The 23,962-nt window shown below is 46.7% G+C and overlaps 4 protein-coding genes across 5 annotated transcripts; 2 read left to right on the top strand and 2 right to left on the bottom strand.

Annotated features, from left to right (window-relative positions):
* Positions 1-17: 17 nt before the first annotated feature.
* LOC117135316 (lactosylceramide 4-alpha-galactosyltransferase) lies at positions 18-1,844 on the top strand. 2 transcript variants are annotated; one of them, XM_033295514.1, is made up of 3 exons: positions 18-147; positions 213-704; positions 808-1,069. In XM_033295514.1, exons 2-3 carry the CDS (start codon positions 227-229, stop codon positions 969-971), a joined length of 642 nt encoding a protein of 213 aa, XP_033151405.1. In that variant the 5' UTR covers positions 18-147; positions 213-226; the 3' UTR covers positions 972-1,069. The 2 variants fall into 2 exon arrangements, with proteins under 2 accessions (XP_033151405.1, XP_033151404.1); XM_033295513.1 differs by having other exon boundaries at positions 22-147; positions 213-753; positions 808-1,844.
* On the bottom strand, positions 1,833-4,290 carry LOC117135311. Its single transcript, XM_033295506.1, has 3 exons — positions 3,698-4,290; positions 3,226-3,645; positions 1,833-3,167 (listed from the first exon to the last, which is right to left on the bottom strand). The coding sequence occupies exons 1-3, from the start codon at positions 4,149-4,151 to the stop codon at positions 1,927-1,929; spliced, it is 2,115 nt and encodes a 704-aa protein (XP_033151397.1). The 5' UTR covers positions 4,152-4,290; the 3' UTR covers positions 1,833-1,926.
* Positions 4,291-4,905: 615 nt separating this feature from the next.
* On the top strand, positions 4,906-6,514 carry LOC117135321 (uridine phosphorylase 1). The gene is made up of 7 exons (XM_033295519.1): positions 4,906-5,044; positions 5,129-5,248; positions 5,304-5,427; positions 5,482-5,823; positions 5,887-6,028; positions 6,088-6,281; positions 6,337-6,514. Exons 2-7 carry the CDS (start codon positions 5,238-5,240, stop codon positions 6,424-6,426), a joined length of 903 nt encoding a protein of 300 aa, XP_033151410.1. The 5' UTR covers positions 4,906-5,044; positions 5,129-5,237; the 3' UTR covers positions 6,427-6,514.
* A 670-nt stretch (positions 6,515-7,184) lies between these two features.
* Positions 7,185-23,897, bottom strand: LOC117135312 (putative uncharacterized protein DDB_G0271606). The gene is made up of 4 exons (XM_033295507.1): positions 23,162-23,897; positions 8,675-9,865; positions 8,363-8,608; positions 7,185-8,295 (listed from the first exon to the last, which is right to left on the bottom strand). The coding sequence occupies exons 2-4, from the start codon at positions 9,749-9,751 to the stop codon at positions 7,789-7,791; spliced, it is 1,830 nt and encodes a 609-aa protein (XP_033151398.1). The 5' UTR covers positions 9,752-9,865; positions 23,162-23,897; the 3' UTR covers positions 7,185-7,788.
* Positions 23,898-23,962: the final 65 nt, after the last annotated feature.

The raw sequence follows: 23,962 nt of genomic DNA, 5'->3' as shown, positions 1-23,962 counted from the left end.
GAGTTTCTGTTATCGATTAGCTTCCGCGGAACGATAACAGCGCTTTTTGTTGTGGTTCTCCGCTTTGTGCCTTTCAATTGTTGGAGTTTTCTTGTCGTCGAGGGCGATTAAGGCATCTTGCCCAGCCGACGATGTGGCGTACATAGAGTAAGAAATAGCTGGAATGTACAACATTTAAGTTGAATGACGTTTACACTCTTGCTTGCCACCAGATCTCTCTGCAGTCATGCTCCTCCGGTTGCCCAATGTGGTGGCCCGTAGGATGTTCATCATCCTCGTCCTAATGGTAATTGTAGGCCTCTTCTACATCTACAGTTCGGAAAATAAGTACCACTCATGCTTCATGGAGAGCCAAGTACTGGCAACTCAGCAGGCGCTAACTGCAGATGGCGAAACGAATCTGTTGGACGACGTCCTCCAGGCGGATCCCAAGCCCTCGCCCGGAAACAGTATCTTCTTTCATGAGACCAGTTGCCGCCTATCTGAGAACAGGCAGCTGGAGACGCTGAAGGTCACTGCCCGCCAGGCATGCGCAATCGAGTCGGCAGCGATGCATAATCCGAATTTCCAAGTGTTCGTCCTGTTCGCCGGCCCCACCTATCGAATCTCCAACAACAATAGCCATCCCCAACCATTGGTGGAGGCCATTCTCAGTTACAGCAATGTCCATCTACGACGACTGAATCTTGAGAGTTACGCATCCGGTACGCCCATGGAGGAGTGGCTCAAAGATGGTCGCTTGTCGCGGTCAAAGTGAGTTTGAAGACACTCCCTAGTTATTACTCATTTATGACATTTCCTTTCCAGATATTTGTTCTCGCACATATCAGACTTTCTCCGCTACCTCACCCTCTATCGGTATGGCGGCCTTTATCTGGACATGGATGTGGTGGTGCTTCGCAACATGGAGAAGGTGCCGCCCAATTACACGGGTGCTGAGTCCAACACCCATTTGGCAGCTGGCGTTATGAACCTGGCAGCCACTGGCTTTGGCCACGAGATCGCCGCGTCCTGTTTGCGCGACTTTCAGCACAACTTTAACGGCGAGGACTGGGGCAACAATGGGCCAGGGGTGATAACCCGGGTGGCTCAGAAGATATGTGGCACCAAAGACATTGCTCTGATGCAAGAGGACTCCAAGCGCTGCATGGGCTTCAAAGTATTCGGGCGGGGCGCCTTTTACGCCGTACCCTGGAAACGGTGGCGCGACTTTTTTGAGCCGGAAAAGTTGGAACAGACAATGGCCCGGTGCAAGGACTCGTATGTAGTGCATGTGTGGAACAAGCACTCGAGCAAGCTGCCTATCAAACAAGGATCTAAGAACGCCTACGCCTTGTATGCCGAACAAAATTGCCCGAGATCGTACAAGGCGGCTGGCGAATACTTCTAGAATTAGTACGGTTATCAAGCTCTTAGTATTTGTATATGAATGTTTACCGCTGCAAGCCAAAGTCGTCGCCCTGCAAAGGTGCCATTGCTAAATGTATCCCCACCCATTTGCTGACATGCAGTTGGCATTAAGTTTCATTGTCATTCCAAGCGATGTCAGCTTACCCAAACGCACATCCGCAGCATATTTCAAGACAAACGAAATGGTTTTTTATTTTATAAGCTTTACCTCTCGTCCAATTGCACATTATACATATGAATTAAATACTGATTGTGAATATCATTCGATAATATAAGCAAACGAACAACTCACAAAGACATTTGTTAAATTCTGTAAATTTGTCTCAACTGCAAAGTTAACTAACCTCGAATAAGTTGGAAAATCTTGTACATACTATTTATCCAGGGAATGTTACTAGCAACCCACAAATAAAAAACACGTATTTAAGTCATTACTAACATAGTATCTGAACTCTATTTCGATAATTGAAAAATAATTTATTAAAGCGAAATGAAAGTTAATAGCCCCGCAAGTCATTACATACATTGCACTTGGGAATATCGCAGACAGGCACCCACGTTATCCTCTGCGTTCGCCTTGCCGGCGCCCTGGCCATTGCCGAAGTGGACACCAATATAGAACGGAGTCACAGTGCTTTCAATGCGACAGGGCCACACGCCCGAGGAGCAGAATTGGGCGCCGCAGTGGACGGGCTCGCACCCAGGAAGTGGGCCCAGACCGGTTCCTATGAAATCCTCTATGATGCACGGCATTGTAATCCGGTCGGAGCAGGTGCTGAAGAACTGGCGGGCGTGGCGCCGTCGCCACTTCAGCGGCAAATCGATGGCATTCCGAATAATACCCATGATGTCGAAGCCGCCACTGGGACGGGGACGTCTGGAAACGGGAGATCTCTCCGTAGTTGGACGACTCCTGAAGAAGAGAAACCCACCGTCGTCATCATCATCATCGCCAACCTCACCACCCGATCCCTCCACATCATCGCTGGCTGGCGAAGATGCAGGTGCTGCCGAGGTGGTAGATGCCTCTGTACTGGATCGGAGCGGTGTGGGAGTGGTTGATGTTGTCGTCGTGCTCATGGCAGCGGTGCTGCTACTGCTGCTGCTGCTGGTACTGCCCGATGATACTGAACTGGCAGCCAGAGTTGAGTTTCCGCTCATCATGGTCATCAGCGTTGTGGTTGTGGAGTTTGCCATGTTGGCTAGCATCTGCATGAGGGTGCTAGAAGTGGGTGCTGTTGTGGTCACTGCAGCATTTCCTAATGTAGCTGCTGTTGCACCTGCTGCATCCGACTGGGCTGGAGCAGGACTCGACGTTGCCGTTGTCGCCGCTGCTTCAGAGGTGCCACCACCTCCGCTCGCCATTCGCCCACCTCCGCCGATGCGGAAGGACTGCTCGTCGCATGGCTGGTACATAATGGAGCACATGTCCAGCTCCTGGCGCACACAAATCCTATAGTTTTGATTGGCCAAATGTCGACCATTCTCGGCGAAGTTAAAGGTCTGCATAATGCCCTCGGTGCCGGTGTGATATTGTAAGCAACCCGCCGGAGCTCGCTGGCTGAAGGGGATCTGCACCACACTCATCTCCCAAATGCGGAGGGGCAGAAGGCGACTGGACAGGCTCAGACTGATGTCGATGAAGCGATCGCCCGTGGGGGTGGAGTTGCTAGAGCCAGTACTCGCGTCCACAGGGCGCAGACTGCCGTACAAAGTAGATTGCCGTGGTGACGCCCGTGTCCCCACATCGTAGTACACTGAAAAAATAGGAGCATGATTTAAGTACTCAGGCAGCTTACACACATGTATACTCACAGTGCTGACCACTGTTTTGGCCGCATAGGGAGAAGTTTCCGCCCGGTCCACCGCCTATCCTGAAGACATCGCCTTCGCACACTCCGGTTCTTCGGTTTGGCTGGCCCAGTGTGAAGTGATGGAAGTCAATCCGCACCTGGCTGATCTCGTCGCTCATCATCTTCACCCGCAGACTGCAGCCAGTGAAGTTGCTGGGCATGAAGCTGGGAAATTCCGGCGACACAACGTAGGTCACGTTGTTGGTTATCGTAGTGTTGCAGCTGGCCAGGAACACGCAGCACACCCCGAACCCCATGGCACACTCCCCCTTCGCCTGACCGTCCTTCTGGCGGCACTCGTAGGCATTCAGGCAGTTGCCAATCCGCCGACCATCACTGGACATGCAGTAGCCATCCACGGGAACCGGAAACAGATGGATCACTAATGAACAGATTACTTATATTGAAATATTTGGATGAGATTTGTAGCTCACCTTTTCCCTGTCTGCTGTTCGCCTGTCTGGAACTCCGATCAGAGATTTCCTGCAGCGACATCTCCATGTCCAGTTCCTCCGGTGTTCCCGTTTGCAGCCTAAAGTCCGCCTCATCCGCGTAGGAATCCTCCCCAAGACCGCCAAGCTCGCCCAAGTGGTCGTCCCAAATATCGTAATGTCGCATTGGTGGCCAGGCCGTCTCGTTGGCCGGCGACTTGGCGCTGACTACAGGAGCCAGCCCCACCTGGAAGATTAGTAAGCAAAGTGCGGCGGAGAGGGACGGCAGTAGGTGGCCACAACCGGCTCCAGTGACTTTCTTTTCACTAACACTGCACTTCTGGCTGAATAAAGCTTTTGCTCTGCCATCGGGTTTCCAGTTAGAGTCGGACTGGTTGGCAACGTCTTGGTTCGACGTCAGCGCTTTTATGGCTTCCATGTCCATGTCCACTGCCATGCCATGTGTTCAGCTGCGACTTCTTCTCTGAGCAGACTCCGAATATTTTATTTGCGCGTGCGATTCACTGCGCAGTTGAATGGTAAGTGCGCCCGTCTCCATCTTTCGAGATGCGCGGATGCTGCTCGATCTGAACCAGATGACAGCTGCCCGATGATGGTGACTCTGCGCTTGTCTGCAACTGCTTTTCTCCGCTTCTCGGGTTTTCTCCCATAATACCCGCCTACTTACTATTTTCGGTGGTCCCATGCTCCGTTTCGAGTGCGCACTGAAAGAAATGTGTCTCGTACGAAGAGCGATCTTTTCACCCGACCGACTAAGCAGATCGGTTGGCAAATGTATACAATCAACTGATATACATCGGGTATGAGCTCTTTTATGGCAGATACTTGAAAATATATTCATTTTATGACGATACAAATTGTGTTATTTTTGATAAGTAGCTACTTAAAGTAGGGATCGGTGAATAAAGAGGGTCGCTGTTAGAATTCATATCTCTTACTGTTATCGGTTACTGTTATGATAACCTTGAGAGCAATGGGAATACAGTCCACGGCGATATTTATGTGGGATTCCCCTTTTTTTGATTACCCTTTGCGCTACGGCCTTGCTTCCATGCCGATGTTTCGGTTTCCGAAACATCCATCCCACCCGACCGAAATCAATAATGCACGTGTATCACATGATCGTGGTGAGATAGAGCTGTGGTGAATGGTGGAACTGCATGGAAGTGCACTTGAATAGATCAAGAAATCTCCGCAGTACTTTGAGTGCACCCGGGCGTAGGTGCTGATTCGTTGTGGTGTTATTATCAAATATACAGATACGTGTGGTTCTGAATGACACACCCCTATCTTTGTATAAAACGGATATTTATATAAATACATTTATTGGTAAGAAATACATATACTATTACATATAGAAAGCTCTTTGTAGGGAAACTAAAGAGAGTGTTCTTAAATTATATGTGTTTGTAGGTACTATCTGAAAATGTGCAAACAAAAGCTTACTGAAAATCTAGACAAAAATGAAAAATTTCAGACTTCTATCCACATTTAACAGGAACCACCAACGAATCAACACAAAATGTCTGATAAGTAAGTACCAACCGCTACAATAAATTGAGAGTATTGTGCGAGATTTAGTTTTCAGAACCGTCAAGTTACTGAATCCTCATTTGGAAACCGCACGATCGGATTATTTGTACCACCTGGACATCAATGTGGCCAATACCCGGGACACCAGTGAGTTGCAGAACAGGTTCGGCGATGTTAGAGTAAGATAGTGCCAGTCAAATGCCTTCAGATTGCTAATGTACGCGAATCCGTAGGTCATCTGCATGGGTGGAACGGGATCCAGAATGCGGCAGTTAGCCCTGCACCTACGACATATCCTGGTAGTGCCGGAGTCCGGCGATCCGGTGGATTTGTGCGAGCGTGGCAACCGATATGCCATGTACAAGGTGGGTCCGGTGCTGTGCGTGAGCCACGGCATTGGATCCTCCTCCTTCAGTGTCGTGCTCCACGAGCTGATCAAGCTCCTTAAATACGCGCGGTGCCAGGATCCCGTCCTGCTTCGGATTGGCACCTGCGGAGGACTTGGCGTGCCTCCCGGCACAGTTGTGGCCACCAAAAATGCGTTCAATGGTCTGCTGCGCAACGAACATGAGATCGTAAGTTACAGTTCGATTTTTCGGTTTAGCAGAAGTATCTACTACAATTAACAAACATTTTAGGCAATTCTCGGACAGCGAGTGGTACGACCGGCTCAGTTTTCCGAGGACGTGATCAGGGATATAATTGCATTCGGTGTCGACGCCAACGATGGATTTCAGACTATAAGTGCCAACACAATGGGAACAGATTGCTTTTACGAAGGTAGGTGGGACCTTTTCCCCGAACCAGAGGTACTTAATGCAATGTCCTTTTTCAACCAGGTCAAGGTCGCACCGATGGAGCCATATGCGAGTACTCGGAGAAGGATAAGATGGAGTTCTTGCAGAAGTGCCACGATCTGGGAATCCGGAACATCGAGATGGAGGCCAGCATGTTCGCCTCCGTCACCCAAAAAGTGGGAGTCAAAGCGGGCGATGTTTGCGTGACCCTGATCGATCGCCTTAAGGGAGATCAGGTAAGGGGAGTCCCCAGTATATATTGCCGTAAACTTTAATCACATTGCTCTTCAGGTTACTATCACTATTGACCAGAAGCACGAATTCGAGCAGCGCCCCTTTTTCGTCGTGGGTCGCTACATTAAGAGGTTACTGCAGCAGTGAATCCTCAAGAATAATACATCTTCTTTGAAGCATTTTATATTGGTTTACAATAAAACTGCATGCTGCACTTTTCTCTGTGCCATTCCAACTAACCAAGTAATAACTTTCAATCCAAGTTTCGAAAAACAAGCTAGACAGAGTAGCACGTTGTGCCAAACCTCGATACCCTGTTTTCTCATCTGAATATAATCAATATTAGGAAGTTTCTGCTCAATAAATACAACAATTGATTGCAGTAAAATATCCAGAAAACATTTACATTTAAGTCTCAGCACAACTCTCCTCACCGCGTCCCAACTGATCTTTATCCGCCTAAGAAAATCCCCACCAGCAGCACCAGAAAACAAAGAAAAAGGAGCCAAATAAAAGGTTGCATATTTAATGACCCCAAAGTTAAGACTCACATGTTCGCACCTGGAATCTGCGAGGCGCGACCGAGACCAAAACGGCGGTGGATTGGATAATGCATGAATTAGCCGATGAGCAGCAAGAGCGGGAAAACCAGAATGGCCGAAAGTGGGTTGGCTTGCATTTCGAGCCGTTTACTGCCGCATCTTCCTGTCCCGCGAGCGGTGATCTTTCTGAAAGAACGTGATACGGGCAAATTGGCCAAGCAGAATCAGGCCAAACAACTCGGCGGTAGCTTAAGTTTGTCTCAAAAACCACGTAGCAAAGCGAGGAAAGCGTAACAGTGGACCTATGGCCATTGGTCATAAAGAATCGCAATCAAAGTACTTAGGAAATCAAAGGCCCATTGATGAGTATGGAAATATGTTATTTGTTGCATTGTATTTCGAGTTAGCAGATTTTTCATGAAAGTGGTTTTCCTCTTGGCATTCAAAAATAACAGTCAAAGTTTACAATAAGTAAATAAAGTAATTGTGGGCATACTCCATCAACTGATCAGCAGAGTTAGAAACTAATTAAAAAGAGTGACCCCAAGAAAGTTGCTCCAAATCGAAAATAGACAACAATTGCGTTGATTACTTGATTCTGCGGAGTCATCGCCCTGAACAGTTTATATTGATTCGCATCCAAATCGTCCAGCTTTAAGTCCAGTTAAGGCTGGAATTTGAATCTAAGCTGATCTAACAATATATGCACAACATGAAGTCTGCCATCGAAAGTGATGTTAAAGTCTACGTCAATTTATTGCCCTGCATCATGATGAATCAGTTGCTGGAGTATCCCAAATATTTGTTGAGTATTCTTTCGCCTTTAGCGGTAGCTTAAGCTTAGGTTGTGGTTTGAACTTTGTACAATGTTTAGGGTTAAATATTACGGCATAAGTTAGCTTTAAACATTAGAGTCTAGGCGTTAGCCCGCCTTAGGTTGCCTCCGCCCCGGGCTATCTCCGCCGGCTTAGAGCGGCTCCAGGGCCGCCGGTCCATGTGGACTGCCCTCCAGTTTGCGCCAGACCACGTTGCACATCTCGCGGACCAGCGCCTTCTCGCCGTCGTCCATCTGGTCGAGTGCGCTCCCAGCCAGGTTGCCCAGCCGATCGCGCTCCAGCTGCTCCCGCACCTCGAGCACCTGGAGGGCTCGGACCACCGCCTCTGGGCGTCCGGCAATCGGCTCCGGCAGTTGGATAGCAGCTGCTGCAGCCGCTGCAGCGGCCACGATGTCTTGCTGCTGCTGTTGATGTTGTTGCTGTTGCTGCTGCTGCTGGTGGGGCGATGCTGCTGATTTGGCTGGAGTGGCTGCAGATGTGGCCGTTGGCGTGGGCGTGGCCTGCGGCGTGGGCGTCGTCGGCTGCTGAAGATGGGCCGTGGGCGTGGTGCGCTCCTCCTCCAGTTGCTGGATGCGGCGCTCCAGCGAGCGCACATACTGAAGCGTCTGGTCGTTCAGCGTGTGGGCATGACGTAGATCCTGTTGGGAATCAAATTGAAATCGCCATTAGGTCATGTTCTTATTGGTATTCGTTCTATTTGCTCACCTGGGGTAGTTGCCGCTGCTCTGCATAGTTCCTCAAGGCGGTGATGGTCTCATCTGCATTCGTGCTGGAGCTGGAACCATCGCCGTCATCTCGAAGCGCATTCCTAGTGGCTGCTCCGCAACCGGCGCACAGCGCATTGGCCGCCACATGGGCACGCTCCTCGTCCAAGTAGAGGCAGAGCTCCTTGAGCTCTAGATTATCGGTGATAAGCTCCTGCTGCTTATCATCCAGCTGACGTAGTTTGTTCTGCAAAGAGAGAGTCAAGTCAATTAGTACCCAAAGATCTGGAGTGCCGTTCGGGGCTGGACCCACCTGGTACGCGGCCACCTCCTGCCGCATCACGCTGGCCGTGTATCGCCCAAATCTCTGCCATTCTCGCGCCAGCTTGCGTCCCTTCTGCCGGTCGTCGTCCAGGAAGCAGCACAGATCCCGCAACTCCTGGTTGTCGTCCAGCAGGCGCTGATTCTGCTCCTTCAGCGCACGCAGTTCATTGACCAGCGACTGCAACTGGCGGTTCTGCTCGGCGGTCAGGCGACCTCCGCCATTGGCCGTTGGTATTCCCGTGCCGCTGGACGTGACCGAGGCATTGGGCGATGGGTGTTCCTGGTCCGGCTTGCGCACAAACTTCAGCATATCCTTCGCTCCCGGCTGGTGTGCTGGCAGATATCGCGACTGTTGCTGCTGCTGTTGTTGCTGCTGCTTGATGGAGTCGGGAATGTAGATGCTAGATAGCTGGGGGATATCCGGCGGATACTTGAGTGGCAAGTGCGGCTTGAGGATCCCGGTGGCCGGCTGGGGCGGTGGCTGGTATCTCGGCGGGATGGAGTGGGCGGGTGCCGGTGCCTTCAGCTGCGGGCTGCGCAGAGATTGCTGCTGATGTTGCAACTGGTAGTGGAAGCTGCGGCGCTGCTGGCCAGCTAGGTTGGGCAATTCTTTAGCGGATTGCTGCTGGATGGGCAGGCGGGAAGTCAATGCCTGCTGCTGCGTGGAGTGCGGCTGGTGTATCGTGGCCACCGTCTGCAATTGATGTGATTGTTGCTGCTGCTGCTGCTGCTGCTGCTGCTTTTGGGCTGCCGACTGAGCTGTTGGCGTTGGCGTTCCGCTTTGTTGCTGCGATGAGTGTGGCTGGTGGGGATTTGTTGCTCCTCCTGTTGCTGGCAGCAATGAGCGTCGCTGGTGGATTTGTTGTTGGTGCTGCTGCTGCTGCTGCTGCTGCTGTAGTTTGTTAATTGCCTGCGTTGCTGCCTGACTTTTGCCTACTATTTTGTCAACGCTATTTAATTTTATCAAATTATGGCCCAAAGTGGTTGCTTCGTTTGTTGCTGCTGCTGCCGCGTTGTTAGTTAATGACTTCTGTTGCTGTTGCTGCTGCTGTTGATTGCCGGACATTTTCGTGTTGGTTCCTTGTTCGCCTTGTGTCGTTTCGGTTTTCCGTCCGTCCTCTGCCCGTCCCTCGCCCTGGTTTCCCGGAGTCTACGACCTCGCAGTCATATTGTCAAGTAACTGCAAGATAGCACACAAAAAATGGGCAGGGCATTAGCGAAAATCTTAAGTGGAAAAAGCTATAGGCCAACCATAAATCAAGCCATTGCTCGGTGTAATTTATGCGACAGCCGAGGGCACGCCGCCGGAGCAGCATAATTAAACCTCCATTAGACTGCCGCGAGACGCTGATAGAAAGTGAAATGAGCATTTATCGCACCACTGGAGCCATGACATGGCACACGAGGCGGGCACACACGTCCACATCCACATCCACATCCACATCCAAGTCCACGTCCTCGCCACGGAGTGCTCAACAAAGTGCAGCGAAGCGTCGCCAAAATGTCGCCAGCACACGGAGAAAAAGGGTCCCCCCAACTTATATTATATATTATGATTATTTCATGTGACTCATGGCATTTTTATGTTTTTGTTTTCACTGAGAGTTGGCATTAGGATTCTTGTAGGACATGTCATCATAGAAATTCTAAATCAACACTCTGACATATAATAACTTTTTTAGAGTTGGAGGCACCTATTTCTTTCGGTGTGGCAAAGGGAACATGTCGTCGGTCTCCGCTTTCTGGCTGGGATCGGATGGGATGGCGCTGAAGCGTCTAATCACCAGACGTGCGTCGACTAAACGGAGGCTTCCGCTTCTGGTTTGGAAACCGAAAGCCAGACCGATGCACTGAATCACCGCATATCACCGCATTTGTATCTGGAAAGTGAAATTGTTCATGCTTTGATGGATGGCGGCTCTCTGGGGCAGGAAAATTGAAATGTTGCAGAGTTCGGAGATTGACGTGATTATAGTAGTTAGGTAGGGCAATTTGTGGTAATGACAAGATTGGTGTTGCATCAGAACGTTTAACCAAAATATGTTTTGGGTAATATATTTATATAATAAGGATGCTAGTCATATCAATGATCTCCATTCGAAATGGAACAGCAACTATCTAGCCAGAAGATGTTTCCCCTTGAAGATGTGAATTGGCTGAGTTAATAGCCAACTGATAAACGGAAAGTAATCAATTTTATTTAAATTCAGATAGGCGAACATCTGCATATCAGTTACAGCTGACATATGCCATGGGTGCGTCTAAGCCACTCATTCCCCTTTCGAGCTATTTAGGCTGTCAACTTGTCCAAGGACTCCCCCTTTTTGAACGCAAACATCACAGCAGGGCGAGAGAAATGACAACAGGTGTGAAATGTAAGATGCCCGCGAAAAAATGTACAAAAGGCGACCACTTCCCCCAGTGCACCAAACTCATTCAGATCCTCGGGTATGCGGGAATTACAGCAGTACTCAGCGAAATGAAAAAGAATACTAAAAAAGAAACAATAAGAGACTGGGGAAACATTGCGAAAATAACAAAGGAATGTGGCGAGGCTGGGCCCTTCATTGTTGCACCCAGAGACGCAGACACCCGGGGTCTGAGGCACACACATAAAGCTCCGCTGGACAGCCAGTGGGATCTGTGGCATTCTGGAAAGAAAACTTACAAAACAAGGCAGCGGTTGTAAATCATCGAATTACCTCAAAATAATAGCAATCGCTCTCAGCCCGTTTGGGGGGCCTGAAATTGGCCAAAAGGAAAAACGAAAATGCAAAGCGAATAAGGGAAAAGTGGAAGTGTCAAGAAGGCAGCTATTCGGATACCCTATTTCATAGAATAGGTGTCTAAAAGTCTGCAAAAATATATATATTTATACAATCATAGTTTCCTGATGAATTTATTTGCCTAGTGAAGGATGTAAGTCACTACGAACTTGAAGGAACCATCGCAAGAATACTTATACCCTTCGTAAAGGGTAAACAATACAATGCAGCAACTCTTCTCTCTCAAAAAAAAACAGAAGGGAAGAACGGGGACTGGGGGCCAGATCTTGAGTCACAGCTTCAGTCGAAAAAAACTCAGTCCCGTTGGCGTAGTTTTTGGCGACTTGCGAAATGAAGAAACCCTCCAAAAAACAAAAAACTTCGTGTGTCAGTTACGCTTAATGAGCACAAATATTGCTCTGGTTGTTGTTGTTAGCCCGGCTATTGTTGCTTTTGGTGTAGATTTACTGGCTTTGATTGCCATGCCGTGTGCAAGTTGAAACTGGGATCCAGTCGGGTCCCCAGTCCGATTGTGAGGCTCTGAGCTTTGAGCTCCGAGCTCGATTTCAATGAAGACGAGTCTCGGTCTCCCAGTCGGAAATGCCAATACTTAACCCTCAACTGCCCCCCAGACCCATTCGCGGCCAGCAATTCTCCCTTTTTTGGCCGGGGCCATGGGAAAACGAGGGGAGACATCAAATGAAAAGCTTCGCGGGCAGCAAGTAATGATGAAGGAGTGAAATTTAAGTTGCGAGTCACAGGCAGAACTCGGTATACTCTAACTATGGAAAAATGGTTGTACTATAGTGCTAAAAAGGGTAGTAAGCCAGTTCATATTTCTTAAGAAATTTATGATCTACAATATTATAATAAAGAGTTACCTAATTAGAGCATCAGACGCCTTGTAATTATAGGTTTTGGTGACTCATTAGTCTGCTGATCTATAGCCCAACTTATTGGGCCCACAAAGGAACCCCTCGGGCAAGGGTAGACCCATAAAAAGCCTTCAATTTGTAGCACATGTACACATACTGCGTCTTAACCTTTTCCAACTTCCCTCCTTAACCCCTGGCGCACCGAAACGAGTCCCCTTTCCAGCAAATAGCGAATCATCACCTGGTGCCTGAAGTCGAGACCAACGTGGAAAGGGGTAAATAATAAAAACAAAAATAATAAATAAAAATGTACACATTTCAATATGCGTATACAAGAGCGTGTTTGGCCTTCGGCGATAGATGTGTATGTCCAACGTATTTACTCGTTTGTTTTTGCCTTTTATAATTTAAATATTTTACCACTTTGTGCGTGAGGGCGTGCCCTTCCCCCGCCCCACACCATTCCCTTCCTTTCGCTAATAAACTTTGATCTGGCCAAAAGCTAACGACCATCGTTGTTGATGGCTTAGAAGTGGGCATGGGCGTTGGCCTCAGCTCGTTTTGGCCAATAACAAATTGCCATAATTAGTGCCATTTTAATAAGGGGTTCCAGCTCACAGCTCTCGCCCAGCTCCATGTAAATGTGAATTCCCAACGAGTCGAGAATAATATGCCCCGTGGGCTTCCGATTCTCAAACAGGAGGAGGTGAAGGTGTCGGAGTGCAAAATTATGAAAATTACTTTTCCCACCACTTTGTGGGTGGCTTCCCCCGGCTGGGAGACTGGGAACCCGCAACCTCCAGCTCCCCACAATGGACAATAAAACCAGAGTGGCACACAAAAAGCATAATAAGCTTTTAATGGGTCTAGCCATGAATTTATTTGTTATAGATGGCAACTGCCAGATACAAGCCAAGTTAATGGAAAACATCTTGAAGGGTTAAACTGAAAGTTACACGCAACGCGATGGGCAGAACAAAAACTGGTAGCACGATATGCAAAGGAAGTGGATCTTATATCATAAATGCAAGGAAAATATGGAAACCTTATTACTTTGGTACTTTTACTTAAATAAGTAAATAAAAAATTGAAATATTTTTCAACAAATCAACATCGTGTCATTATTTTTTCGCAAAGCTAGCTCTTTAAAAGTAATGATGCAGCAACTTTCTAGTGAACTTGATAATCGGTTGCTAGCCATTGCAAATTGCTGTCGATCGCCTTTACATAATCTTTGAATTTAATCGCTTTTTGCCGATTGATCATTATTTCTGCAAATGAGCTTCATCAGCTTGAATTTTTTTTTTTTTTTTGCTAATCTCTGGCATTTTTATTTATGAAATACCTCTTGGATTGGCCAACGGACCGTGAAACAAGTGTTTAATTAAGGAAATGAGCGTAGAGTCAAGTACGCGGACACGCACACGTGCAATCGGTAATTTAATAAACCCAAAATACAATCAGCGAAAAAATTGGTTAATAAACGCAGAGCCAAAGGGGGAGCATAAATAAACATGGACGGATGGATGGATTGGATTGGATTGGATGGCTGGCTGGCTGGCTGGTTGGGAAACGCTCAAAGTCACTCAAGGTTAAGAAATCTCTTTGCGCACGCATACGCACTGTGGCCACAACTCAACAGATCGCAGGCAATGACAGCTTTTTGGCCTTTTCGAGTGATGACAGCCACGGGCAGAAAGCGAGTTGTTGGCCCGCACTGAGCAAGGCAAAACCGCAAGTCATGTGGGTTAAGTACACTTACTTAACAACAATCCCAAACTGACCGCGCGCCCAGACAATGAAGTCCGTGATGAAAAGGCAGACACAGGCTCTTGTTGTACTGCGCTATGCGGAATCGCAGGGAAATAGGCCAGAGCAATGATTCCAGCCACTTGCAGGATGATAATTATGGTCAAAATTTAGATCACTTAATGTACTGCAAACAAGAAATTCTAGTTGTAATAAACTGAAACTGAATTGACATACCCAAGTAATTAAAAGCCCTATTTGAAACCGAATATAGTTTACAGCAGGAAGTGGCTCATGGTTATACATTTATTTTCCCCCTTAGCACTCCCCAGATCGCCGCCAACTCCACTTGGCCACCCACAAGCCATGGCGAATGCGACAAGCAAACCTGCACACCCACATCGAAACATAAGAATATGGTAAGGTAAGTACAGAAAGTCTCCGGATCGGGGCTGCACGCTCCATTGGATTTGGAATTGGCTGCGGATTTGCATTGCACGCACCAGAAAACGCGTGGTACAACGTAACAGCCCGTCTCCATATATCGTTTTTCAAACGCTGCTCCACAGAAATCCGGGGAAAGCCTGCGAAACACACACTTACGTACGAGTATATATCAAACGCCTTCGCTGCTCGGATCGAATGACAAACGACAAGCGTCGCTGTCGGCGTCGACATTAAGTCATACAGATGACTTTGCCTTTGGCTCCGAGGAAAATAAAATAAGTGAGAAACTTTGGCGGAAGAAATGAAGCGAAAATGTTCGTGAATGAACGAATGAATGAAGCGCAGACACAAAAGGATCCACACACCACACCACCGCCATTCAAAAGACTTAAGACACAAACTCGCCCCTCGGCCTGAAGTTCCATTTATCAACGGGCTCGGCTTGAGAAGATTTGTAACCATCGAAAGACGATTATGTTGCACGTGACACTCACTCCGGCTCTGGAGTTCTCGGAAAAGAATTCAATCCGGTGCCATGGATATGGATACGCTTGAAATGCATACGCCATACGATTATAGACAAAGTCCAAAATGATTTGACTCTAATTTTCAATCGCTCACAAAGAGGCCACCCACTAATTTGTCTTTTCCAAGTTAAAGAGCCATGTGTAGCACAGTAGGCAAAACTCAAAAAACTTAACAATGCAAAAAGCTAACGAGTTAGACAAAGGCAGGAAAACAAAAGACGGTAGGTGAGAGTTAAAACTGAGTGAAGGTTAAGCGATAAGTCAAAACTGTGATGGTGGGGGTTGAGTTGATTACCAATGCGGCGGCTTTTCCTAATGAAAAGCTCCAAACTGGAGCAGAAGCTGCAGCACAGCAAACAGCTGTGGGAATTATAATTTTCAGCTGGCTAATGGAAAGAAGAAAGGCTGTACGATAAGGGATTAAAAAATTGGGACTTGGATTCAATGAAGATTAAACATATGTATAAACATTGGCAAATTTACACCTAAGCAAGCCAAGTCAATTAGATGATGATAGGTGATTATACAGATAAAAGAACCATAATTTTATACAATTTGTCTTGCTTTCTCTACTAACTTCTATAGCTTCTCGCAAACACGATCCCCATGGGTCTAATGGCCAATAATCTGCTTAATTATGTGCTGAGCTGAACAATATAAAAAATATATAAAGCTCTGAGCACGGAATTAATATGTAGATTATGTTGCAAACCTAGTGGAACTCTGGAGGTCTCCTATCCATATTTCATTCAGTCAGGCCTAATCGAAGCGACTCAAAATTAACCTGAATAGGCATCAATTCAGAGCCACTCCCTGGGCAAATTCGAATTGAAATCGAGAAACCATAGCTCTCGCCAATCCCTCAATCGCCGGAATATAACTTCCATTTCTCGGCTCTACGTTGTTATGGTTTATGGGTATCATTTGTGTCAAGTCTGCGTCGCATATTTGATTTTTACGACAGCCGGGTAGACGGGTCTCCGAGTCTTCGGGTCTCCGGGTTTTGTGGACCTCCGACCGCCCGTCGATAGCCATAAACTTGGCCATTTCATGCGCGAAAATCCCAGGCAACGGCAAACACTTTTGTGCAAATTGTTTATGCATGTAAATTACCCGAAACGGACAAAAACTTTGCCAGCAAATGAAAACCCAAAATCGTTTCGGTAACTTTCGAATTTATCGCATAACGAGAATCTTTCGGTGAGAACTCATTACCACGCCCTCCGAAACACACAGAAATCTAAAGGGGGATCTATCTGCAAGCAGTTACAACATCCACATTAACGAACAACAAGCCGCAAATTGTCGGAATATGCAAATTTCGAAGAGCCGGCGTACTGGGAAACATTAATCTTAAGGCCAGCATCGAATGGAGTAACTTGTAAGTCGACTTCTCGCCAAAAGCGAGAACATAAAAACCCAAGATCAAGCCGGTCTTAGTAGAGTCTCCCCCCTCTTTACCCTCTTTACCCTAATCTATAGACATTTTTTGTCCATTTTTTGTTGGCCCCGTAACCCAGTAAAGTTCATATGTACAAATATTTAATTATCATCGGGCTGGAGGCGGTTCAAAAACATTCTTCATCAGCAAAACTAAGCATTTCTTTGGCTCAAATTTCTGTTTCATCATGCCTCCGCTCTCCACATAAATTAACCTCACAAAATTAATAAAGGGGAACAAATTCATGTATGCTAATGCTTGAATTCTTTTGTTGTCTCTGGCATTTCATTAGTTTTCGGGCTGCTGAAATTCTTTTCGAACTCCTCTGGCCAGCTACTTTCGATTTTTTGTCTTCTATGGCTTTATTTAGAGAACACAAAACCTCTCCACATAGTTCACAATACCCAAAAATTTTGAATAACGTGGGCGGTAAAGAGCGCGTGCTCCATATGGTGTGATTTTTTGGAGATTACAGGTTGCCACAACTGTGGGCGGAGTAATCAATTATATATGCTCGGATTTGACAAGAATTCAGCCTGAGTATTGTTGAGTTACAAGACTAACCTAACCATATCTGTGATAGTGATACATAATTTATAGTAAATAACTCGTATTCATAACATATACTCATGTATATAAATGGGATAATTGAGGATGCAAACTGTTAATATTAACCAAGAACTTGCACATATTTCTTTCCCTAGGGGCTTCTCAATAGAACGATCCTAGGAGGGTCACAAATTAGACCAAATTATCCCAATTGAATCAGTATAAATCACAGTCACACGTTGATTTATACCTATGAAAGGTTATCTGGTACCATCTTCAACCTTTCACAGTCATAAAAGGAACTGGATCAAACTGTGAATGGAAACAGGGACTATTCATCATTTTCCTATGCCATGGGATTACGAAACCCGAGATGATAATTTATGAGGGCCCTAAAATGTCCTCGACTTTCTCGCCCTTCCGCCCAACTGGGACTACCTCACGTACAGAAGACGTGAAAAATACGTGAAAAAGACGTGAGAAGGGCGGCGAGGAAACAATAAAGAGGCCCGAAAAGCAAAGCATTATGTAAGCATTAGCACGCTTTAACCTCCCGCACGTCCAGTTAAACAAAAAACAAAGACCGGTGCGTGAAGAAACCATAAAGAACTACGAACTCCGACAAGCCAGAGCAATAACAATTAGCGACAGCTAGAAAAGCTGCGCGCATGCGCAATAAATGCCTAAAGAACCAATTTCCCCCCGACCCCACGGGCCCGTCCAATTAAATTTCTATTAATTTTTTACCAATAATAAGGCCCGGGCAATGCCATAAAAAGCGGAAACCATTAAAATGACTCTGAGAATCTCAGTCGACTGATCGAGTGAAAAGGAAGGGGCGCGGTAGGAATTCTATTTCCTTTCTTGGGCACAAAAGCCGCTTAGAGCCGCACTTCTTTTGTCTGGCAGCGCAACAAACTTCCGGATTGAACGATCTATTGAAAGACCCGCGTCCCGGGACCAGGAAGGAAGCCACTTGGTGGGCTTAGCCCAAAGACAGCGAGATACTGTACTGGAAAGGGAAGTGGAAGTGTTACACATCGGCGGTGAAACTGCGTTCCAGCTTTTTCACGCTGAATTTATGAACTAATTAAAAGACAGTTCCTATCGGGCGGCGATGAAAAGAGCAATATGTGGGGTAACCCAACACCAGTACGGTATGTGCACTGGGAAAAAATATTACCAAGTATCGATCGTTATGTATGCCAAATACTTTTTACAACATTGCAGTTGGTAGACGGAGATTTGAACCACGCAAAAGTTACAATATCAGATCGAATTTCCCCCAGTGTTCCTTTTGGTCACTGAGCCATGTCGATCGGCTGTCTTCTGCTCCTCGGTGTCCAGTGGTTGGTCGGTTGGTCCACCGATGGAGGCTGCTCTTGTTTATAAATCAAGTCACATTAAGTGTAATAATAAACGCAGATCGAGGCGAACTTGAGCCGGTTCTTGGGTTCAGCGTCGATTGGGTTGGGGCTATATTAAGGCTGTTCTGCGGCTGGTGGCGAATTGAATAAGTCATAACAAGAGAGAATGCTGAAGTCGAGCTCACCGACTATCGGATACCCCTTACCCAGCGAGTGAAAGTACCTGTTACATACATTTTAACGAATCTAGTATACTCTGCTACTTACTCCCCGAGTAACGGGTATCAAAAGGGGAGGGCGGTGGCGCAAGGTGGGAATAAATAAAAATCTGGCCAAATTGTGGCAGCGCGTTCTTCTCCGCTTCGATAATTATGGAGACCAGAGCAAGCCAAAAGAGAGAGGCTTTGGCAGAGCTGGGGAAATGTCAAAACGTACGCTTCATTGCCGTCGCCTGTCTGCTGTCTTCTGTCTTCTGGCTTCAGTCTTCAGCTCAGTTCACAGTCTTCTGGTCTCTACTAACGATAACGACAACAAAATGCTGATGGCACAAATTATAGTCAAGCAAGAAAGAAAAACGGAGCCGGAGTTGGAGTTGGAGTAGAAGTGGGAGCTGCAGTTTGAAGCTTGGAGTTGGTAAGAGCCGCGGCTGAAGACCGGCAGTAGAAAGCAGAAAGCTAGCCAGAAAGCCTCCGTCTTTCGGTCCCCAGTCCCCAAGCCCGCTTTGTCTCGAGCCCCACAATTTCCGCCATTTATGACAGTCACAAATCGAGTTACACTCACATACCCACCGCCTCGACTTTGTCTATAGCTATAGCCATAGCTTTGGCTTTGGCTTCAGACTCAGCTTTAGCTTTAGCTTGGCCTCAGCCTCAGCTCCAGCCCCAACTTCAGATTGAGCCTCTCCTCCAGACCGCCGCGTACTTTCTAATTTCTAGGCGCACTTTTTCACTCGATGCTCTGCCGCCTGGCTGCCGTTTTTGATGTTTAATACCCTAGAAAACGGAGGGGCACACGAAGCTACACAATACATTTGCACAATATTGTAACTTCAATATGTACTTCCATTTTTGTAACATAGCATTTAAGTTGTATACTTAAAGCTTGTCTTCAAACAAGATGTTTGTTTCGAAATAAGCTTACTATTACTGATTATGATAGTGTATGCCACATTCGTCATCTGTAGTTTGTATTTGTTTACCAATATGTTTGTTGTCACTGCTTTCTGTTGAGCAAACAAGTTTTTTGGTATTTTTTTTTATTGTCCATCTCTCGAGTCTCCGCCAAGTGTTAATGTTCATTTGTGCATGAGATATTCACCAAATTGCATGCAATAGAAATTTGTTGTCGAGGTCGCACCGCTCCGCCAAACGAGCATCAAAACAGACCCAATGCCGCCACTTGGTTCCGTTGATACCCCGGTTGGTGCCCAGTACCCCAGCCCCCCCAAGCGCAGATCTCGAACCCCAATCCACAATCCCCACAGTAACCATAACCATTCACAATGCCAAAACGGCAGCAGCGGCGGAGAAAAACGACGCTTTTGGAGGAGGTTTTTTTGGTAGCTAAGTGATGGGAGGTCAAATCAGTTACAGTTACGTGAGGCTGTTTTGGGCCAACAGGAGAACGTTTTGGCCAGAAGCAGAGCGAATGGAAAGTAAAGAAGGGGGCCTCCTAATGAACCCCAAGTGGAGCACCCCTCGAAGCGAACGAAAAGCGCCGGATCTCATGCGATTGGAGACCAATTGATGATCTAATGGCAGTTCCAATCGACTGGTCTCATTTACATTCCTTTGGCATTTATGTCGAATGGGATCATTGCCAATTAAAATGATATGTGTAGAACCCATCTGGCATATCATTTTCGGTCGTAGAGTAAATAGATTAGAATGCTTAACCATGCATCTTTTACCCAACTACAACTTACTGGTTTCTATCAGCAATTCTATAATGATCATGTTCCATATAGAAGACTTGCACTTATCATTTGCGGTCTTCTTTATCTGATTTACATGCTCAGAACATGATATGTCCATCTATAGATCACTTATCATACATTTCAACCGGTTCCGTTTCGATCATTTTTGGAATTTATAGCATCCCGAGACGAGACTTGTTTTTTTTTTATATCAGAGCATTCTGATACAGTTATTCCGAATCAATTTTCCCGGCGAATGCTTAGAATATTTTTTTAGATTTCCGTAATTTAGTGGAGCTGCTAGCTGCTCGAGACGCCCCCTTGTGCTTCCTTGTGGGCCGGAGCCACATGCTCATGACCGTTTGTCATTTCCAGAGGCGCGCCAATTGCCAGAGTGGCCTGCCAAGTATTTCTGCGCTCTCTGTGTGAGAAAATGTGGCCAAACGGTTAATAACAGGGGAGTAGGTTGGCCAAAAGGGGGCTTCCTCCAGGCGACCGCAGAAACGGCAGCAAGAGTCAACATAACTGAGCCCAAAGGCAAAGTCACAGTTGCGCTCAAGCGAATAGCACCAAAAATGTCACTCAAAGATATTATAAGTTTCATAATCTTGCTGATGACTTTATATTTTAATTACTGGCAATCTAATATTATTATCTTATATCATTTTTTGCTTCATTAAAGAACATTGCAAAGGTTATCCACAGATCGCAAAGCGAAGCTTTTAAACTAACCTACTTCTAGCATTCCCACCGGCACGATAAGCATGCAAGTATGTGACCATGTGGAGGAGATTCCAGCTATGGCTGCCGGGACAGGAAACTTAAACTAGTTCTAGTTCGAGTAGCTGGCTTCTAGCCGTTCCACAAACTGGGACACTTGTTGCGCCAACTTGGACACTCGATGGCTGGATGACTTGGCTTGGCTCGCAAGCAATCAAACCTGCAGCCCCAAGATGACAAACAGACGAGGCTTCCCACGCAGCAGTCACTCCCATGCCGCCCCTGCCACTCCCACGCATCCGATGGCCGAGTCCCGAAGGCCCGGAAAAGAGAAGCCAGCCTAAATTGTCTTAATGGACCATGAAGAGGAGCCCGCGGAGACGTAGAGATCCAAAAGATCATTACACTCCAAAGAGATTCTGCAGATGGCGGCAGGCGCGCGTAAATCTCGAAACCGCCCAATTAAACAGAAAGATATATGTATATGGATGGGTGCTTATAGGAATATAAAAAGCAGGGCGACACACAAAACAAAATCACCGGCGAGGAGGACAGAAAACGAAAGAGTGAACGGAGGCCCGGCGGCGATGTTGGCGTGGATAAGCCCAAAAGAAAGTTTTCTTTCATTGACAAAAATTTCTTACTCGACTGCGCTGTCTTTTATTTGCCGCCGCGTACAACGAACTTGGCCTCAGTTGCCCACGGGCGCGGATCTTAACCCATTAAGATGCCGGGCCAAGTCAGGAGGAGATTCTTGTGGATACTTTAGAAAAGCCACAAAAAAGGTTTCAACTTGGATGAAGGCTATATACTCGGATGAGTTTATAATTATTAAATATTCCACTTAGACCCCTAAGGAAACATACTCTTTGTCCGAGAAGTAATAGTGTTAATAATTGTATTACTATTAATTACTATTTACATTTTCCCAATTCAAACGATGCCTGACTGTTGCATTGTTTGTGGTATGTGGCCAAGCAGTTTTCCCAACTACACCATCTCCCACCTTTCCATTTAACCCATGGAAAATGCATTTGCATTTCTTGGCCGATTTCTCCCTTTCGCGTTAATGGGTTAATGCTGCTGCTGCCTGGCATTAGTTACAGTTTTCCGATACACGAAATTGACTTTACATATTTCAGGCAGCGGGCGATGTAACAGGTTGTTGGGCGCCATCTCTTTCGCTCTTGCGGGCATTTCGTTTCGAAACGGTGGCGTCGCTGCTTTTACCTGTTGCATGCGGCGTGGTTGTTGCTGTTGCTATTGCAACTGCTGCAGCAACAGCAACAGCAAGAGCTACAGCATCAGCAGCAGCAACAACGGCGATGCTGCAGCGTAGTCGGTTTTCGCTGCTGGTTTTGTTTGATCTTGTGTCTTATTGTTGCGCGTTGTCGTGTATCTTTCTGCCTGTTATTTGTTGCTTTCCTCGGATGCGATACTATCGCCATCGCTCCTGCTGCCTCTCCTTCTCACTCACACCAGCAAGCAACTGTTGAATTTATTGGCGCATATAAATGCCTCAAAATTGATGTTATTGTCGTCCGATATTCCCTTGCTTGCCCCCTCGCCGCCTCGCTGGCTCGTTCCTTTGTTTTTGTCCTGCTTGTTTTGAAAATTGATTTTTACTCGGACTTTTATGGCCGTAGTGGCCGAGCGATAAGTGGAGGAAAAACCCGCCTTCGTTTGGGCACCGTAGAGGGAAAAGACAAAAGGGACCAGAGACAAAAGAAGAACAAATGGGCAAGGTGGGCGTAGCGCTGACAAAGTGGGCGTTCCCGAGGAGAATAGAGCAATTTTCGGGATCGAAGGGAAAAGTGGGGGCAATGAGTTAATTTTCCGTGGGCCGAGGCCCATGGATTTTCAGCCGACTGACGTGGGCTTGGTACACGTAGAAAAGTATTGATTCAATGTTTTTTCAATAGTTGAGGAGCCTGAATTGAACTTCTTGTAAGTGAGTTATCATGTATGCAATAACTATTCAAATAGTTTCTTGCACTCTTGTGAACTTATGTACATACATATATTTATTTTTCTGTGTGGAGAAACGTGGGCAGGGAAAATGGCAACTTTGGCCAAGGCAACTGCAATTGCTGCAATTGCCAACCTAACAGCAAAACTCACCTTTAGCGAATGTTTTTTATTCCAATCCGATCGAGCGCGCTCTCTCTCTCTCTCCCTATCTATCTATCTATCTCCGTTTCTCGCTCCTTCTCTCCTTTCAAAACAAATCACAAATATTTGCGCATGCGCGACTGCGCATTCCAGGGATACAGATACACACAGACACACACAATACACTGGCACACAGGGGCACTCGATTCCGGCGTTTGTTTTGCGGCTAATTGTTTATACAGCGCAGATTATTCTTCGCACTGGATGTATTTGTTTGTTCATCCGGCTATTTTCGTTTGTTTTTGCTCCGCACGAGCAAATTTGCAGCGCACACGCAGCCGAGAATTCGCGCAATCGCTTTTTCCTGTATGTATCTTTTATTGGCCGCAGTTCGCGAGTTTTCATGCCCTTTTTGAGAGCCCAAAAGACGCGTCGCCTGCTGCGTTTCGCGAACTATTTTCGGTTGGCTAGAAGCCCGAAAAGGCGGTTTCAGCCGGTGGTTCCCTTGCACTTAACAAACACTCAAGCGGCGCTCGCAACTCAAGAACAAAAAGTTTGCGAAAATGCAGGCGGAGTGATTAGTCGCCAACACGAATGTTCCGAGTGCAGGGCGGGGAGAAGTGTAGCATAATTTATGCGAAATTTTACAATAAAATAAACACAACGCGATATTTCAGCCGACAATGCGCACTATTATGTTTTTTGAACGGCAAACGATCGCAACGATCGCAGTTTTGTGACTGAAAGCGACCGATTGCTAGAGATGCGTTCAACCAATCCTCAGTGCTGTCGACTATCGATTGTTTGTGA

Source organism: Drosophila mauritiana, chromosome 2L (assembly GCF_004382145.1).
Source record: "Drosophila mauritiana strain mau12 chromosome 2L, ASM438214v1, whole genome shotgun sequence".
Lineage (NCBI taxonomy): Eukaryota > Metazoa > Arthropoda > Insecta > Diptera > Drosophilidae > Drosophila > Drosophila mauritiana.
This window is presented reverse-complemented; position numbering and strand designations above follow the sequence as displayed.